The sequence below is a fragment of the Neolamprologus multifasciatus genome, chromosome 13, assembly GCF_963576455.1.
Source record: "Neolamprologus multifasciatus chromosome 13, fNeoMul1.2, whole genome shotgun sequence".
Classification (NCBI taxonomy): Eukaryota; Metazoa; Chordata; class Actinopteri; order Cichliformes; family Cichlidae; genus Neolamprologus; species Neolamprologus multifasciatus.
In genome coordinates this window covers 12,841,484-12,862,606 of record NC_140451.1, presented here as the reverse complement: position 1 = coordinate 12,862,606, position 21,123 = coordinate 12,841,484, and the positions used below count along the sequence as shown (strand labels likewise).

The following is a 21,123-nucleotide window of genomic DNA, read 5'->3' as shown; positions in this document are numbered from 1 at the left end:
TACAGGTCGATAGACAGATAAGCTCCATGAGCACTCTATCCATTCTTCTGGTGGTCTGTTTCAATGTTACCAGTTACACTGAACTTTGTGCTGCTAAAAATGAGTCAGTTCATCCACTTGAGAGGCTCATATCCTTACCTCACATAAACACACACACACGCAGGCAGGCAGTCTTTCTCACAGTGTATGCTTAAGGATAGGATATGAGTCATTTATAACCATCGTGTTCTACCTAGCCACTTAAAAAGCACGGCATTTGGTTTTTTATGAAAACACTTAAAGTACTTTTTCATTTTTAACAAAAAATAAAAATGGCAAATAGTTGTTTTTTTTTACTAGATAAGTGCCTTGCTGTATTCAGTAAGTGACCTCTACTGTTATTACTATTTTTCAAAGATCTTCAATTTTCATGGTCCTATCAGCCCCTGTCGATTAATCCTAGGCCTGGTGGGCAAAATCTGGCATGTGTGCAGCAAAAGGCATAAGATACTGTCAGAGGATTGTTTCATGAGAGCCAGGAACAGAGACAACAGATTAGGAAGAAAGGCAAGAAAGCAAACAACAAGCAAGCAACATTTCTGACCTACAATGACTTTCAGTGAAGTTTCCTCTCCACTGGGGAGATGAGTGTAGGCCTGACCTGACTGACAGGTCTCCTCATGAGCACTGGCAACTGTCTCCAAAAAATCCCATACACACTTTCACGGTCTTCGCTTTGTGCGGATATGTGCGGCTTTTATGTTTTCAAGTGTGGGTGGGTCACAAAATGTATGACTGGGAACAAAGGGTAGGCTCATTCTCCCAAATGCTCAATACGGTCATAGACCATTAGCGGTCCAAGCAATTGCAGACATTTCTCTAAGTGGGAGATGGACACACACTGACAGCACAGATTCCCATGATTACTTTCCATTAGCAACACCTCATGAAAAATTATTTCTATTTGGCCAGGTTGGCACACAGAGATCAGGTGAACGGCGATGATGAGCAAACACTGCTACAGAAGGGATGCACGGATCATCACTGGATGCTAGCAGGGGAGAAATCGAGCTGAAATCGGGAGAAGGGGAAGCTCGTCAGCTGGTTTGTCGCCTCAGTTCACATTTACGACATTACGTTTACATTTATGACGTGAGGGAAAACCCTGTCCTTGTGCCGTACCTCACTCAGAGGTGATACGATTACCTGGACCTTTTAGTGCAGGGCCCGATGCAACCCACTCACCGGAGTCATTTCACTGTTCATCAGAGCAGCAAGTTCTCTCAGCCAGAGGCATTGATTTTCATTCTTGGTGTGATAGCACAACAATCACAAGTTTGTTCAAGAAGTTACCACCCTTCTGCCATGGTTTCCTATGTACTGTGCATGTGTATGTGTGCACTTTTATAGAATCATATGGTGGAGAATGTCTTCCATTCTGGGGTCTAAAATCTAGTCCTTAAACATAAATCATTACATTTACATCAAGATAAGGTTGAGGTTCAATCAGGCAAGTAGTAGTTATCATTATGGGTTGTGCCTAGGAAACAGATGTAGGCCAAAAAGCCTCTGAAGTGCGTTAAAGACAGGCTGCAAATGTGTGTGTGGTTGCGAGTGTGCACAATCATGTGCGTGCGTCAACAAACAGAGAATGAGAGACCTCCAATTGCAGTCATATTGCTATGAGCATGGCCGCATCACTCAGGGAGGTTATGGCACAGGGTGTGAATCTGCAGAGAGACAGATAGGCCTATTGAGCAAGACTCTCCAGGGGCTGAGTGTGCTGTGCAGCACATCCATGGCCTGACACCAAATCTAATGAAGAGTCTACGCTGACAAGATCCATCAGCAGCAGGAAACAAAACCAGATACCTCAGGCTTTATCAGTCACAGGAAAATGCTAAAGTAAAAGTTGAATAGTACATTTCACACCAGTGTTTGGCATGTTATGCCACAGTCAGGTATCCATACTGGTTTATAAGCTGGGACAAACTATTCGATATAAGAGGGGAAAAAATCCTCCCTTTGATAAAAGTGATGTTGAGTCCCCGCAATATATTAGTTGCAGTAAAAGAAGGAGTTTATGAAGCGGAAAAGAAGAATATGTAGACATATATTACAACCAGACCTTTAAAGGCACCCTAGCTGGGAAGAGCAACAGTGAAATGTCTGTCATTTTATCGTCTATCTACAGACTGAGAATTCAGCAAGAGAATAAAGATGCCACCATTTTATTCTGGAAAGTCGCTTTCTTTGTTGGCTAAAATATTAGCAGAGCATTCAGAGTCATTCCCCAATAAATAAGGCTGTGGTCTCCATTAAAGCTTCTGCCCCAGAGAAGGACATAATATTCTCTGGACATTACACACCATTATTGCGCATTGTTGCAGTGCTGCAGCAGCTACTGAGGTTTTCAATAAATGGGGGAAGGACAAGCCTGAACCACGACTTTCTTTACTCTTTAAAATAAAAACGTACATATCCTCGCCTGCGGCAGCTGAATTTCCTATCATGACAAGAATGTCAGATGATTCAAATTTCGCAAATGTTACTATTTGTCATTTTTATGCATTTATTTGCTGATTATCCAAATTTTACTTCAAATATAGGATAAAAAAATAAAAAAATAAACACATACACACAATATGCTCAAAAAACATTATACCATTGTACTTCTGCTCTCTTCCCCTCCTACCCTCTTCTTCCAAATGTCCAACCGTGGGAGGAATTCTTATCCCTTAAACCCAATAAGAAGTCAATTATATCTTTAATATATAAACAACTTATGGATTTAAATGTCCATTCAGTTGCTAAAATTAGGGGGGCTTGGGAGCGGGAGTTAGGAATAATTTTTTCGGATCAGCAATGGGAGAAAGCAGTATCCAATGTCCGTTATAGTACGTCCTGTGCCAGGTTACAACTTACCCAGTTCAAGGTGTTGTACAGGGTTTACTATTCAAAGTCTCGTCTGTCTGAGATTTACCCACAAGTAATGGATCAGTGTGAGAGATGTCATGCCACCCCATGTGACCTAGGCCATATGTTCTTTCTGTGCCCAAGACTCCATGGCTTCTGGAGTCAGTATTCAGTTATTCTTTCCAAGGCTCTTGGGACCCAAATCTGCATGGACCCTTTTCTAGCTGTTTTTGGGCTTCCAGTCAACACTGGTCTAACCGACCCTACGCACTTCAAAATATTAGCCTTTACATCACTTTTGGCTAGACGTTGCATCTTACTCCTTTGGAAATCTTCAAAGCCACCTTCAGTTTCTTTTTGGTTTAGAGATGTGATGTCATTTCTTAAATTGCAAAAGATAGGCCTTGTGGCGAAGGGCAAATACAGAGAATTTTATCGTATCTGGGGCCCCTTCGTAAAGTATTGCAAGTCATTAAACGCTCTACCAGCTGATTAATATCATATCTTTTTTTTATCTATGATTTATCTATTTATCTATTTAAGATTTATCTATTTATCTTTTTTTTGTGTGTGTGTATGTGTGTTTTGGGGTTTTTTGTTTGTGTTTGTTTTGGGTTTCTTCTTAGGTTTTGTTTTGTTTGTTTGTTTTTTCAATTTTATTTAAGCGTGTGTGTGGGTGTGCCTGTGTGTGTGTATTATCGTATCTGTTCATGTAAGAAAAACTAAAAAATATGTGAGGGGAACAGATTGTATTGTCATTGTAAACTAATGTACACTTGTCTCTCAATAAAAATATGGAAAAAAAAAAAAAAAAAAACATTATACAAGAAAGTGTTGTACCTGTAGACATTACTTTGCTCTCACCACAGAACAACATTGTATTCTATTCACTATTGACCACACCAGGACATGTAGGATTCTGTACCATAGATTATGAATGAAAGACCGTGAATGTAAACAACGCTGCCTTTGTGCCAAGCAAATCCCATAGGCGAACACTGTTTGAAGCGGTGGCATATCAAACAGATATATAAAAGTCAATCTCTACTGGATCATGCTATTCTGCCCTCCGAGGGTCACTGCTCTCATCAAATCTGTGATGACTGCAGTATAAGTGGCCCCATACAACTGAATACCAATTGAATTTCTTGAACTCATTTCAAACTATTCAGGTTTTTTTATGGCATTCATAACTAGATTTTCTATGCACATTAAATTGGCTCCTGTAAAAAAATGATCCCATACAGAAAGATGGGAAGGTTTACAGCAGGTAATGGATTAGGAGTCAACCCCATATGCATAATTACCACAGTCATCATGATAAGAATGGTCCTTTTTACTTTGCACTGCTATCTTCGCTATCTCATTCTGAACTGAGAGGGCGGTGACACTCGTGTGAACTCCATCCAGAAATACAAGAGCGGGAAAAAAAGGCCGATATTTTCTTGTGTTTGCCATTTAAAACCAAAATAAATTATATACATTAAATTTAACACCCACCTTTAGTGAACCCTGTAATTTTCTATGAAGCAAGGCTTGATTGATTGTGATAGTTGTCTCTTTCCATTCATCATCCTGCTATCAATTTAACCATGGTCTACACAGTCTACTGTAGTCAGTGAATTAGCAATCAGAGAAATTGCTGGGTAGTTTTTGAAAAAACAAAAGATCATGCTACAGTTGTTATACAAAAAAGAAAGAAAAATGCACTAAGTACAAAAATTTGGGTAGCAAATCTTTATACTAATGGAATACACAGGAATAGAAATGTACAGGGCCAAAATCTGAGCAAATCCAGATTTTAGAATGTGTGTCTCTCAGTCATACACGAGCAAATGTGCCGTTCACGTCTGACATAACTCCCCATCCTCACAGAGGTGAAATTAAAAGCCCTTTTGTCATGTTTACCTCCAAACCTTCAGTTTGGCATAGAATAAAACAAGTGAAAGAACTTAATTCATTTTTAGTCTTAAAAGATCTTCAAACATAGCCTGAATGCTATTATTGGAAAAACCTTATTTATCACCATTAGACGTAGTGATAAGCAATTGCATTGTAGTGACATAGCGGGTTCAATTATTCTTCAATTATTTTGACAGGAGTCTTCAATCTTATAATTAGTCATTCAGCCTCTTTGAAAGGAGAAAAGTAATCACTATGCTCTTAGTTTCACTGCATGCACCAACAACAACATGAACAAGAGAAAGAAGATTAAAGAGTTGTCTGAGGAGATTGGGAAGAAAGAAAATGCAAGCATATTCAAAAATAAGTCTAAAGAGCTTTGCTAGTTGTTAATTATAAATCTTGAAAACACACATAAACAAGATGACCACAAAAAATTGTATGGTTTCCAGTCACACCCCATTTTGCTTTCTTGATAAAAGCAGCCTCAGTTTATTTGCAAAAAATATAAATACATTTGCAAAATACAAATAAATTATATAAGCTCGGGTCCTCTACCAGAGGCCTGGGAGCTTGAGGGTCCTACGCAGTATCTTAGCTGTTCCCAGGACTGCGCTCTTCTGGACAGAGATCTCCGATGTTATTCCCGGGATCTGCTGGAGCCACTCACCTAGCTTGGGAGTCACCGCACCTAGTGCTCCGATTACCACGGGGACCACCATTACCTTCACCCTCCACATCCTCTCGAGCTCTTCTCTGAGCCCTTGGTATTTCTCCAGCTTGTCGTGTTCCTTCTTCCTGATATTGCTGTCATTCGGAACCGCTACATCGATCACTACGGCCGTCTTCTTCTGTTTGTCTACCACCACTATGTCCGGTTGGTTAGCCACCACCATTTTGTCCGTCTGTATCTGGAAGTCCCACAGGATCTTAGCTTGGTCATTCTCCACCACCCTTGGGGGCATTTCCCATTTTGACCTCGGGACTTCCAGGTTATACTCGGCACAGATGTTCCTATACACTATGCCGGCCACTTGGTTATGGCGTTCCATGTATGCCTTGCCTGCTAGCATCTTGCACCCTGCTGTTATGTGCTGGATTGTCTCTGGGGCATCTTTACACAGCCTGCACCTGGGGTCTTGCCTGGTGTGATAGACCCCAGCCTCTATGGATCTTGTACTCAGAGCTTGTTCTTGTGTTGCCATGATTAGTGCCTCTGTGCTATCTTTCAGTCCAGCTTTGTCCAGCCACTGGTAGGATTTCTGGATATCAGCCACCTCCTCTATCTGCCGGTGGTACATACCGTGCAGGGGCCTGTCCTTCCATGATGGTTCCTCGTCTCCCTCCTCTTTCTTGGGTTTCTGCTGCCTGAGGTATTCACTGAGCACGCTGTCAGTTGGGACCATCTTTGTGATGTATTCTTGGATGTTCGTTGTCTCATCCTGGACTGTGGTGCTGACACTCACCAGTCCCTGGCCCCCTTCCTTCCGCTTAGCGTACAGCCTCAGGGTGCTGGACTTGGGGTGAAACCCTCCATGCATGGTAAGGAGCTTTCTTGTCTTTTTGTCAGTGGCTTCTATCTCCTATATATAGAAGCCACTGACTTCTATCTCACATCTATTAATCTCCTATATATATATATATATATATATATATATATATATATATATATACACATACAAGAAGAAAGAGAAACATTATGAACAAAACAATCCCAATGAAATACACGGAGGAGGCCCAGTTATGTGATGCGGTTGGTTTCCAGACTCAGGCACAAAGTGCTTTGAATCAGAGTAGCATAAAACTAGAGGACTAACAAAGCATCCTGGGATAAGAACATGAAAAACTCTAACAGAAAGTGAAGCAACATAGATGATATCATCCAGACAGGAGGACTGCATGGTACAGTGACGTAATTATATCCAATCATGCTTTGTGGCACTACTGAGCATGCCCAATTGATCTAAATTTTTATTTAAAAGGCAATAAAAAAACAACCGATGTTCAAAAGCACAAGGTGCTTCCCGTCACAGAGACTGCCTAACTGACTCATTAGGAACAGTGACTAAACCTTCAGCCTTGATTGAGATCTATGGGAATGATCAAATTATATTAAAACATTTGATACTTGTGATCATTTCAATATATAGGGAGAAACAGAGCAAAGGTCTTCCTCAGTTAAATAGAGGGTGCCTGACCCTAAACACTTTCATCTGTTTCACTTTATTTTAGAAAACTGTGTGATTTTTATTTTTAACTGGTATGTCTGCATCTGTACCCATTCCTATCATTTTCATTACGTTTTCCGAGAGGACTGCAAGAAGCATGAGTGTGGTCTAACATCACTTTTACAGCAGGGTCATTCTATACTCCGGGCTAAGTCTCAACATCTGCTGGGACAAGATGCTGCAGCCTGACTCACCGTGTCATGTTATAGCCGCTCTGCCCTCTAACCCTGCACTTAACTGACACCACCTCCCACAGGTTCGCACACGGGTGACAGTTTAAGCGCCTCCTGTGCAACCTCCAGCTAAACAGAATTAGAGAAGAATTAAAAACTCAATGAGCCCAATAATTAAATTTTAATGGAGCACATAAAGCAACTTGACACCCTCTTAAAGCTATAGGCAGAAGCCATAACAGGTAACGGCAAGCTGGACATTTCTTATTTTATAAGCCGCATACTGCTGCTGTCGAGACAAAATCTTGTTGTAAAGTCTTTTCCCTAAGAAATGATGAAAATGGAACATAATTAAAACAAATGTGTCAGCTTTAACAAGCTGATCGCTGCAATGAACCACAAGAATTTTGCCACTGGTGATTCCAATGAGCCAAACCTAGAGAACACATTGCTAATGCAGTTTTAAAGTAATAGTTAAGGTATGCCATAATAAATAATGAGCTGTATCTTCCATATCACATCACAGCCCAGCACAACAGGATATTAAACTGCCAAATAAATGGACCAAAGGACATAATTAGTAGCCTAAATAAATATGGGGTCACAAAGATGTATTCCTTCACACCAACCTCCACATATACCTACAATTTGCACTCGTAATATCTCAATTTATAAATCACGTTGGACCGTGGTGAGAAAAAGTCATTCGGACTGTTTATTAAGCTTGTGAGTAATACTTTCAAAAACTCCCACAATTCACACACAGCAGTCTGCTGGTGCCAAGCCTAAGTGAAAAACAGCATGAGAAAATGGAAGTACTGCAGGCCAGAGATTGGAACCATTGAATAGATGAAAGGCAAGAAGTTGAACAAGCTATCCAAAAGATCTTATCAGTGCATGTTGCTCAACATCCACAATGCCTGCTCAGAACTGTGTTAGCCACAAAAAATATGGGCAAGATCCACAGGACCAAGAACATGTGCAGCCTAATCAACTAAATCGTTTTCCAGCAATATTTATATAGCACAATGTCATCCTGTAAAATGTTTTGTTACCAGTGACAAAAACATTGGGACTGGAACTTTCCATTTACATTAAAATTTCCATTCATAACAAACTACTGTGCAAAACTGCCCCACACTGTAAACAAAGCTGGACAGTAAAGTCCATCACTGTGTTCTTATCAGTGCTACCACCTGTACAAAGACGAGTGGCTTGACAGTATGAATGGAGGTACAGAGGGCCAAATGCTGAGACCTTAAGATTATTAAAGGCTTCAGCAATTCATTTGACCTTTCGAGCACCTCTGACAGCCTGCTAACCAGAATCAATTGCCTCCTAGCCAGCATGTTGCTCAATCACAGCCTGGATGTCTGGCTGCATTAGCTGATGAAGTAAACAACCTTCCTCTGCTGCAATAGCATTAAACAGTGTAAAACAAAAACCTGCAACGTTGCATCCTGAACCTTATTTTCTCTTCTCGTGTGCCCTAAGCATCCAGCCACAAAGCACTGCTCATTTTATCCATAACCTAAATACTTCATTTTGAGGCCACAGACTTACATGTAACAAATTTAAACAGTAAAATTATGTAAAATTGCAAAAAGAAGTTTCCTGACTTTCATAGGAGTATGTGATATACAGTATGTTTATAGTATTATACTCAAAAAATATGTATGCAAAAATGCAGATTTTAAATAATTTGTTTACAGTCAATTTTACATGTTTTTTGTTTTACATTTTAAATTTAATGGCATCTGTTCAAATGAAACATACTTTCATACTGGGCGACCGTGGCTCAGGGGGTTGGGAAGCGCATTTGTAACCGGAAGGTCTCCGGTTTAATCCCTGGGCTCTCTGTCCTGGTCGTTGTGTCGTTGGGCAAGACACTTTACCCTACCACCTACTGGTGTTGGCCAGAGGGGCTGATGGCGCGATATGGCAGTCTGCCCCAGGGCGGCTGTGGCTACAACTATAGCTTGCCTCCACCAGTGTGTGAATGTGAGAGTGAATGAATAGTGGTATTGTAAAGCGCTTTGGGTGCCTTGAAAAGCGCTATATAAATCCAATCCATTATTATTATTATTACTTTATAGTAGGCACGTTTTCCTTAATGATTAATAATTTAAACAAACACACCTTTATTTTTTTAATATTTTGGCTGCATTTTATGCAACGTTATTGTGGCATGTTCATGAGGGCAAGGAATCATTTTTGAGTGCAACAATTGATTATCTATATCAAAGTATGTATACTGAACAGAGATACTAGTTGTACAGATAAGTACCTCAATAAGCTTTCATTAATGTAAAAGAATAACCATTGTTTTTATCTTTTAGTAAAAGTTCAAAGTAACAAACTTTAAACACAGCTCAATGTTGTGGTCATTTTCCTCACCATAGTATCAAACATAGTGTTGAATATTAATATTTTTTCATATATTGTATCAAAATTAGTTGATTCTGTCACAACACCAAAGTAAATAACATGCAACAATAAAACTAGCGGAAGAATCTATATAACCTCTATAATAATGCATGTGATACATTGTAGGTCAACATGTTGATGAACAGACACAACAGCCATGAGATTAAGGTTCATGTCAGTTGTAGTCTTTTTACATAATGCTGACACCATGCCAACCTCATCAGCATGGCTTTTTACATAATACATTAAGTTCATTAGCCTCATCCGATGGAGCAGTCTGTTTTTCACATCTATTAATCTTGCATAAATTATAGGGCACTAATTTCACACAAGGTGAACACTGCCTTGTAGACTCTAATGAGAATATGAACGTATTTGCAAACACTTTGTGAGAAAAGAAAAAGTTGTGAAACAGCAGAAATCCAATATATACTATGTTAATATTCTGCTCCTGCACAGTTATTGAGGTACCACAACTTTAAGCTGAAACATTCTCCTTGGGATCAGCTGTAGCAACAGGTAAAGCAATTCCTCCACACTTATAACTCTGTGTGTAGGTTGTGAACAGAATGCAGAATATTATATAACCGTGATGCAATAATGAAAAAAACACACACTTCTGCTAACCTTTCTTTATCCTGGTTTTTCACTCACTTTCAAAGATGTTTATGTTGTTTCCCCCAACAGCAGCACTGAATAATCCCTGACAGATCTGTGTCGCATCACTGACAAACCAGATAAACCTCACCAAAAGCAGTTGGTCGTGAACCCTTGTCTGTCACTTTCACGAGAAAGGCCATAAGCTGCAATTATAGTCTAAACAGCACTGTATTTTAACTTTCGGACAGTCAGATCAGTGAGAGCAGATGTGTACTTTAACATTTGTCTCAGTCATGCTGACCACTGTGTAATGCCATAACAACCAGTATTTCCCAAGTCTTAGCAGCAGAGGGCAGCCAAGGACAACTTAACAGCCTTCAGGTATCAAACACCATCCACCTGTTCTAAAAGGTCAGAGAACAGAGTGCCTACCAGCATTGACTATGGCATCCACCTCCAAGACAGTAATATCTCCTTTGTAAAGAGATACTTTATCACTCAGCCCTCCTTCGCCTGTCACCTCCTTCCCATCTTCTTGGTCATCACCTGAAATAAGAAAACAAAGACTGTAAGGATCACTTTGTCAATGATTCCAATGTCCTATACATCAATACTCACATTTTTATTCTATTTGTAGAAGCTGTCTAAAAATACTTGTGTGATGCAGTGTGTAGTATTGATTTTTGTTGTGAACCAGTTAAGTACAGTGGACAAGCAAGACAAGTTCACTTATAACCATTCCACAGTGTCTATTAATAGTAAAAATCAACAAAAATCAAATCATCAAATTGTTATAATCAATTTAAAAGCCTGTGTTGGTTTTTATTAACAATTAATTTTGCTTCTTGCTTCACATACAGCATACACAGTCACACACTGAATGACAGGTCGATTTATAATATTAACATATTAAGCCTTCCATTAACTCTTATCTTCAACTTTAAAATGACTTTTTTTACATAACAAATGGCTTATTTTTTTTAAATGTGCCATTTAAAGGTAGCTTCATACATTAAGAAAATATAATTCAGCTTTCTGAATCTAAATGAGTTCTACTTATTATTTCTGACACTATTACAGGGTAATCACGCTGTACGTGTATTGTATTATGTATTATGTTTCTCATAATCCTTCACTTGCATCTCTATTTTACATCATATTTTGATATGCTTTGTGAATTGTAATATATATGTTATTTTATATAACATATAATGTTAATTAAATACACTAATTCCAACTTTAAATCAATACAATTCCTGTCCAAGTAACTGAATATAGGAAAATACACTTCACTGGACAATTTTTTAGGTATACCTGTTTAACTGTTTGTTAATGTAACTATCTAATTAGCCACTCAGAAACTAGATAAAGTTTTTAAGCAGCAGCAGAAGACCACACCGGTTGCCACTTCTGTCAGCTAAGAACAGGGAATTAAGCCAAAACTTCTGTTTTTATAGAGCTATCTAAACATGTGATGATCACTCACTAAATTGCATTTGATTAGCAGTCGCTGGCTGATCTTTACTCTCTCAATTGCTATGGAAGCAATAAAGGTGTGCTACAATGCATTTCCATTTTGGCATCCTTCTTACTCACAGCTGTAACCATTTCACTTTACCTTTTTGGCCAGATTAAGAAACCATTCACACCCTTTTAGCAACAATTTTTTTAAAGGAAAGGGGTCTGTGACATCACTATTTTGCAACAAGTTCTTGCACAACGTTGTCTTTCTGCCTCTGCTCTGTTCAGCAAGTGACAGAGCACCAAAGTTTCAGCTATCAATAAAGAGCAGTAGTCCACAGTTTGAGATAAAAGACTAAGTAACATACTGTTGTTTACAAATGTCTCTTTCAATTGATTAAGTTCATGTAGCACAGCCATTGTCTAGGGTTAATTTTGTTACAGCTATATAATCCAACACCAGTTTCTCATTTAGGTTTTGAAATGGGCAACAAATAAAAAAGATAGATAATACATATATTTTAGATAAGTGAAATTATGAAAATACATCTGTTCAGCTTAAATTTTTAGCTTAAATTAATTGTACTTGTGCTGACCCAGCTTTTCTGACAAACAGCACTCCTGGTTTCTGATTGACCTGTAAAAATTACCACAATGTGTACGACCACACACTTAGAAACACTTCAGCATCCCAAATGGCACACTCCCTCACTTACATCTGTTTTTCTCTCTCCAGGTTAGTATCTTGTCCAGAGAAATGAAATCTTGACGACGATACTCCTTGCGCCTGTCATCCAAACTTAGATGGAGCAGTCTCTCTGTGAAGACAAGTTGCATACACGTGAGAGAAAATAAAAACAGTTTTACTAAAAAAATAACTGATAAAAACAGGCCAAAAATGTAGTCCTTGCACAAATAGGTGCAATATTGATTTATGTTAAAAATCATCCTTCCTTCACTTTAACTTAATATAGTTTTTTTTTTCTTCTCTTAACCAAAGTCATAGAAAAGTGATCTTGCTTTACTGAAGGCCCCCACCCATATCAGTAATAGTTTCAGGCCTTGATGCGAATGTGGAACTTCTCCTCCACAAGTTAGTTGGACTTGTCATGAGACAGACCCTTCATCAGTAGCATTGTGATGGAGGGTGTTTAGCCATCACTTATGGCTTTAAACTGGCAGTTGTGGACACCACACGCCTGTCAGACAAGCATTATTTTAGTGCAGGCTTCGTGCATGAGTCCAAGCTTTTAGTCCTCCCTCTTCAAAGCTCTGTGTTGCTTTTTCTCTGCACAAACTCTTATACGACTTACAGGTCATTGAAAATACAGTCAAGGTGTGTAAATATTTGAAAAGTTTAACAATTTTTGTAATTTTGCCTCTGTACTCAACCACAGTGAACTTTCAATTGAACTGAACTTAATATATTGCCCCAGAACCTGATGATCTTCTAGAGAAAACCCTAAAAATCAGACAGTCCTCTGTGAACAAGCACTTCATAGTGATAGTGGTAAGGAAAAACTCCCTTTTAACAAGAAAAGAAGCAGGCTAAAGAGGGCAAGCCTTCTGCTGTGACCCGTTAGGGGTGAGGGGAGGAAGCAAGGAGTAGACGGAGAAAAGAAAGTGAAAGTGAAAGTAACTAAAAATAGAAAAAATGTTCAGTACAAGAGGGAGAAATACAGTGTCTCTTTATCCCCCCTGTTAGTACTCTAATGCAGTGTTCTGGAGCAACTTTTCAGTGTTTTTAGAGTGACCTGATAATCAAGTACAACAGATCAGTCTCATAGTAATAAATCTCATCTGGCTATATTGATAAATAAAGCTGGAGATCATCTACATAGCAAAATGATTTACATAAACAATATGGAATCTGTCAGATAGATACGACTCAAACAACTGTAACTCATTTTCTTTAATACCAACACTGGCTGCAAGTTCAAACAAACCATTCCTCTGCAGGGGATCACCAACCTGTTTTACAACTACTCATTCAAGAATTTTTCAAAATAAAATGAAAGGTATAAATCCTGCCTGAGCCAAGTAGTAACTCATGTGGTTTCATTACAACCACCTTAAAAGCCTGTGATATGTTGCCTGTTAATAAAGATAAACTGATCGTATTAAAAAAACAATGGTAAAACTTCTTTGAACAGTGTTGTTGGAATGGGGTACATTAGACCCATCAACAGTCTTGTAGGAACTGAGTCTAATCGACTCTATTCCTGCAAGACTGTTGATGGTTTGGAGCTAGTAAACACATGAAGTTAAACTTTAAAGATCAATATGAGAGAAAGAGCCTAAATATATATCAGCATTTATTAAAGTTGCTTTTCTTCATGTTAGCTCTGTGGGTCAACTCGGAATATTTTTTTCCTGTAATGGTTATCATTTTCTTTGTAAAGAAAATACATTAATGAAATCAATAGAAACTCTGAAAAAGAGCAAGAAACAAAAAGGAAAACAGTTTTTTTTGTGTTTTTCACTTTCAAATGAATTAAAACTTTTCTAGATCTTTGCACTTTGGCTTATCAGGTGCTTGATTAAACTAAGCTAGCGTGAAAGATTGCTCCTCCTCCTCAGCCTGTGCTTCTGACAGTTAGTATGACTTAAGGGTGCTGATTAATTTAAACTAACATATTTATCCTGCTGCATCCGGGCTTCTGTTGGGGAAATAAATCAATAATGTTGATCAATTAATTAATAAATCATTTACTAACAGAGATTTAGAAGAGAAAAACTTAACGTTCAACAGTCTACATTTAATTAATTTAATAATAATGATAATAATAATAATAATAATTATTATTATTATTTAATTAATTTACTCCTTGATGTGGTCGAGAGAGTTATATTAATGACTTTTTTGTGAATTTTTATATTTACATTATTTTTTGCTGATTTTTGGTTTGTTTTTTGTTGGTCTCAAAGGAAATTTATACAATTTAGATTTCTAGAATTGCAACCTGCTCCGTCCAAAGTGAGATGAAGTCATCTCTTCTAATAAGACCAGAAGTTTTCCAGTTATCTATAAAGTTTAAATTAAATTATCTATACGTTTTAAATCAGGCAAGCAAAATGTAATCAAAGTTCAGAATACTTTGTAATCAAAGTACACAATCCCCCCATTTTTAGAGACTCATAATTAACTGGACCAACTAACATCATTTTAAGCAGAAGGATTGTTTTTAATACCTGAATGAAAATCCTTTGCAGCCAGTGAGTGAAATACAGAACCCATCAATAAATACTACATCTACACTGTCCTGCCCTTTGTCTGTCAAGAAACTATTTCAAAGAACTTACTTCTTAAAATCTCACTACATTTAAACTCATACTAGGCACTATCGAATCAAAGTACAAGAAATCTCAGTGCTTTGTGCTGTGTATGTGTTTGTTTTTAAAACAACCTACATTATAATTGTCTAATATCAAATAACTTCTGCTGCTTCTGCTCTGACTGCAAAAGAGCCTTTGCTTGCTACTGGTTGACAGCATTGGGCTGTTGTGCAAAAGCAAATCATCCTAATTATGTGCTATTGTGAAATCATTGCCAGATAAGTAGCCTAGTTTACACTGTGGACTTTGAAATCACCTCTGTAACAGATCAAATAAAATGCATGTCATATCAACAGTGTATTGTTTCTTTTTAAATGGCACTATGCGTTATGAGACTGTCGCACAAATAAAAGCCTACATATTCAGGGAAAAAGAGATGACTATGTTCTGGTCAGAAATGTAAGCTTCCTTGGATCATCGTTACACAGAATATCACAGGAGGTCAGGCTTACATTGAAGGCCTTGCAGCAATAGGGGATATCTGTTGTATCCCTGATGTATTCTCTCTCCCTCTTGCCCACTGCTGTTACTCCTAAAATAGCTATTATTCTACATGGATGAATAAAAAGGCAGTTCTGGAGTTGAACACAGAAAGGCTCTCTGGACTACAGTGAAGCACTTTGTTGCTGTCCTTTGCAGAATCCCAAAGATTGGGTTAGAGGTCATGTGATTATTTCACATAGTATCATATCAATCAAAGGGCCCGAATAGTTTTCTAAACTCCTGGCTGAAAGGGCAAGTCACCTGTGCGTCACACATATAACATATATTACAATTAGATCAATGTGTTTTGGGCAATTTTTCTAATTTTGCCTCCAGTGGTTTTAAAGGGTTTGATTGAAAACTTTCAACTTTATTGAAGGTGTTTAACAAAAAAAATGCATCAACCTTTAACATATTTCATTTTTATGCGTATGGGCTCATTTTCAGAGGTTCAAAACTGATGGGACAAACTGACATAATTTGAAATATAAGGACTGGTTTAAATACTTCAAGACAATCGCCATAACTAGATAATGTGTTTCCTTCCTGGCGCTTCACTAACTGAAAAGCTTGCTCTACTGGGTTGAGACCAGGTGACTGGCTTGGCAGTTGTAGAATATTTTTATGGGTTATGCATTTGGAGCAGATCCTTTCATTCTCCAGCCTTTTCTCTTCCAATCAATCAGAGCTGTGCAGGCTCTTTTAGATATTTGCTGCCAAACCCTTCCTGAGTGTAACCAGTGGTAATGATACACCAACCTCCTTGAAAGTGTTTTTGCTAGATGCTGTGAAGCGTTTTTCTTAACTAAGAGAAGAATTCATCTACTTAGTCTTCTGTGGTCTCGCAGACCTTTTGGTGTGGCTGAGCTGGCTGAGCTAGTGTTTTCATTCTTTTTGATTGATCTGGCCACTCTAAAAGTTTTTACTGTCTCTCTGATAGGTTTATTTTTTGGGTTTTCAGCCTAATGATGGCCTCCCTCACTCCCGCTGACATCACTTTGGACATCACATTTAGAGCTCCAGTGAAAAGTTACCATATTCAAGTTCAGCATTTGGAATAATCTCCAGATCTTTTATCTGGAATAATAAGCAAACTGACCTCATCTAACCATGAAACATTTTGTCAGCCAGTTGTCCAATTACTTTTGAGCCATTGGAAACAGCATTTCCTCAATAGTTAATGCAAAAAAAATTATGCAAAGCCCCTTGAATTAAAGTTGAAAGTCTGAATTTTAAATGCATATTGACTGTTTGATTTAAATTCCAGTGTCGTGGCGTACAGAGGCAAAAGTACAAAAACTGACATTATCCAAGTACCTGCAGCCTGAACAGCATATGCTGACTTTTTATTCATGAATTTTCTCGGTTATGTTTCTATATGTTGTTCATTCTTTTTCTTCAGAAATCTCCCTAGTTTTACTACAGTCAGAATTCTGGTAAATGTGGCAAATCAGCTTTTCAACCGCTCCAGAAATAAGGCTGATCTTTCCAGAGAAACTAAAAGTGTCAAAATGAGGGAAATTATTTCATCTTCAGTGTTATTACATAGCACGATTTCCCAAAGCCTAGAGACTCGCCCAAGTCAAGGAGCATTTTAAGAAATAAGAATGTTAATATCCTGACGTTTAAAATGTTTTCTTTCTTTCATGTTTTGACTTACCATGATTTCCTATTAAAAGGATTTGACGTAGATTAACAATAGTACTTACATTGATATTCATTCTGTGGTGCTTCCTGCTCAAACTGGAAGCATTTATAGAAACATCCTTTAGACACAGACCAGCACCATAAAACAAATGCATAATTCAAATTGAAAGCCGACAACCAATATAATGCAAAACAAAAAAGAAAAAACATGGTTTCATTTACTGAATGAGCTAGATCAGATAAGGAAATTTGCCCCTAATGTGACATTATGTAGCGCTGCTTCTCTCTATAAGCATGTCATAGCAGGGAAAATACATGTGCAATCGACATGCACAATTGTGGCTGCAGTCTAGTTGCTGTTTGCTCGTTTTTAAGGTGGCAGAAACGCAATGCAACCAGTGACTGCCACACTAACCACAGCTGCTAAGCCAAAAGAAAGACGTTTACCCCGAAAAAGCTCTGCTGTGAGTTACAAAGCTACAACTCACAAGTAAACTTCACAAAGTGCTGAAGTCTCCCTTACTGCCCCTGCCTCTTTGTCAGACAACAGGTCTGTCCTGTATGTCAAAGAGAAAAGTTTCACAATAACCTGCTATCGTTGTATGCTTCAAACTGTGGTCGGCTTTAAGAATAAGTGCACGGTTTATATTAATGCACGCTAATTCCTAAGAGAGTATACCTACAAGGTGATTCAGTTGCAGAGAATGCTGTTTGCAACTCAGCGAACTGCTGCTGCTGCTGCATCATACAGGTGGGAGACGGGAACTGTTAGTTGGGGGTGGTGGGGTACTCTGACAGGTACGTGAAGACTCGAGAAAGATCTGTGAGCACCTTAAATGTAAGCTAATAAGCAAGCACTGTGTCGGCAGCGTTGTTGCGAATGTCAAACATACATTACGGCGGCACAAACAGGAGGCGGAACATCATTACAACATCTGTACAGTCCGCCCTGTGGGATTATCAAGCAGTCTAGGAAACAAGTAGGCTACTACTGCAGCACACGGACAAGACGGAAAGAGTGTCTGTCAGTCTTCTGGCGTGGTAAAGATTCATGCTGTCTGCCATGGAGATGATGATAGCCTCATTCCACCTCCCCCCCTTTCCAAAACAAGCCTTACCTTTTTCAGTCTTCCAGTCCTTTTTCTTTTTGCTCATGCTGCCGGAATGATTAGACTTCGAATGGTTGTTTTTTGACTGTGGCAACCCCAGGCTCACAGTGAATAGAGTTCCGAGAGAAAAAAAAAACCTGGAAGCTAAAGTGAAACAGCCTCTGGACGGTTGTCTCACCTGTGAAGCTGTCAAATTTCTATGGACCTCAGTCGGCTCAACCTACCGTGACTGCGCCGTAAAATTTTCTGTGTACGCGTCCTGGGCAAGTGATTGGAGCGCGGGAAAGGGGAAGTAGGCGTGCGATTGGTCCGGCTGATCCGTCAATCACGTAAGGTTCACGCACGGAGAAGGCAGGGTAGGTTGTTTCCGGCGGTTCACCCTCCTGGCGTGTGAGGCGGTAGTCTAGTTACAGCCACACTGCAAAGAGTGCAGTTTACTTTCAGTTACTGCAAGCAAACAGTCCTGCAACTTTGTACCTGAAATATTAATTTGTTTTTATTAATAATAATAATAATAATAATTACGGTAGTTCGAAATTAATTTCTGAACACACTCCGGAAACAAACGGAGTAGCCAGTATAATTAAAACATAATAATCAATGAATATGGGCTGTAGGCTGATATAACCTCCTGTCTTTTATATGTAAACAGCTTGATAAAAACCAGGGAACACTGTAGTTATTACTTTGAGAGTAATGTTAAGGGTTGTTGCTTATGAGTAACAGCCCTTTTGACTTTTTGACCTTTCTAATCATGTTAACTAAACTTCCCTTTGCTAGTATTCCTATGACATGTGATTATCCATGATGGAGCAACTATTTGCAATGTGTGAGGAAGTAATGTTGCCTCAATGCAATTGTGCAATCTATTTGTAATTCTTAACAGCATTGGGTGATTTTTGTGATAATTTGGCTGTAGTTGTGGCTGATAAAAATGATATTTATACAAATGGACAGAGATGGAGATGGTAGAGGACTGGAAAGACCAGATCAAACCAGTAAGTGAGGCTGTCATATGTGAGAAACTGGTTCCAGGGACCACCGTCTGTCATCTGTTGTATTAGCCATGGTCTGGTCCAGACCCATCTGCTCCTAAAACCACTGACATTATGCGATAGTGGAAAATTTCTTTCATCCAATCTGAACTATAATCCCTATCCATATTTAAAACAAACAAACATTTTGAGCATCATTTTTGATGAAATGCATGCAGATTAAATGCAGTTCAGTCATTTCAACTGAGGGAAAAATATAAAAGAAAGGGGCAGCATAAATGGACGCCATCACGGTTTACAATTTGCTCATAGTCTATTTTAAACGTGCTCGCCAGCTGCCTCTTAATGCAGTCAAATTAATGATCTTTATCACACTGAGCTGGTGCACCTTTTAGGAAATTAAGACAAAGTAATCAGCTCTCACATCTGGCACAGAATCTCGTAATTTCCTCATAATTTTTTAATTAGTTTCCAATCTCACTGCCTATTACAGATTTACCCAACTGTTGAACACCATCCACACTGGGAATAGCAAACTTAAGTGTTTGCCTCTGACCTGTATTTGAAGAAATATTGTATTTGAATAAGGCGGAGATTGCGGGTTTACAACTGTAATGTTCGGATCAAACCACTGGGTGTCAACCTTGCTACATTTTAGCCAGCGGGACTGATTTTGGACTTTAGAGTAAATATTCAGGTTCAAAAGCTCTTATACACTCTTTAAAACATAGCGTCTGTTTACACGATACCCTATATAATATATCTATTATACTAAAATATAAGCATCTATAACATAGGTCTAGTATTCACATTCAAGTACCTATATCTGCATTTTCTGCTTATGTTATCTATTTGGATCTTATTTTATTGTTTGCATATACAATCTATGCTTCACTGGTCTTCATTTCACTCTTAGAATTGTTGTGTCTGTCATGTTGGAATAACTAACGTTGTTTGTTTCATTTGAAAATTTGTGACAGCATATTTTTCAAAACAGAGCTCTGGCCTAAGTAGATATTTAATCAGCCAAAGTAGATGAAAGTGTTATTTAATGTTGTTTGCATGGCTTTCTGAGTTTGATTGCGATGATGGTAATGTCTTCTCTTTTTCTAATAGGGTGATGAATTAGAAATCAACAAAAATACCATTGTCTGGACTTTTTTAAAAACTGGAATCGATTTAAATTAGTTACATACTGTATGTATTAGTTAACTAATGTGTTATAGTTTGCGTAATAGGGAGCAGTAATTCAGACAACATGTCTGCATGTCTGGTGAGCAGCAGAAAGATAAATGTTGACTGTCTTGGCTACAGCGAGGACATGATTCTGCAAAGAGCAACAAGATAAGTCTTGGCTTGCTGGCCACAGTGAAGAGTTGATTCTTTAGGGCAATCTGTATACTCCCAAAAGAGGAGGATCTATATTTGTAAGTTTGCGTAGGCTATTGTTATTGTCATGGTTACAGCACAAGAAGATTAAGCCGGAGGCTGTACCTACAAGTCACTGGCAAGAACATTGCATCGTCTGATCTGTTTTTGGCTATATATGGCATATCCCACTTATGACAACAGTAAAATAATGCAATTATCTACAGAGAAATGCAGAAAATTATACCTGACTTAAAGTGAGCCTAAAGGCAATAGTAATTATAAGTATGCAATTATGTAATTATTGTTTAAATGTGTTCTTATGTCAATGTCCACATGCCCTTTGAAGGTTTTTTGTGACTTTTTAATTTGTTTTATCTGAAGGGATCATGTCATCATATCTGTTCTCAGTCAATGCCTAATAATAAAACACATAATTACTTAATACAATAATTAGTGTTTTCACTGTCACAGATCAATCAGTCAGTGTAGACAAAAT

At 38.3% G+C, this 21,123-nt stretch overlaps 1 protein-coding gene across 1 annotated transcript in view; it reads right to left on the bottom strand.

Moving 5' to 3' along the window:
• Window positions 1-18,504, bottom strand: part of macrod2 (mono-ADP ribosylhydrolase 2) — a 406,707-nt gene extending 388,203 nt beyond the window's left edge. The window contains exons 1-3 of the mRNA XM_085183333.1: window positions 18,271-18,504; window positions 12,403-12,504; window positions 10,658-10,771 (exon numbers count right to left, since the gene is read on the bottom strand). Coding sequence (XP_085039459.1) covers window positions 10,658-10,771; window positions 12,403-12,504; window positions 18,271-18,307 — 253 coding nt within the window. The 5' untranslated portion in view covers window positions 18,308-18,504. The remainder of the gene's footprint in view (window positions 1-10,657; window positions 10,772-12,402; window positions 12,505-18,270) is intronic.
• Between the last annotated feature and the right edge of the window lie 2,619 nt (window positions 18,505-21,123).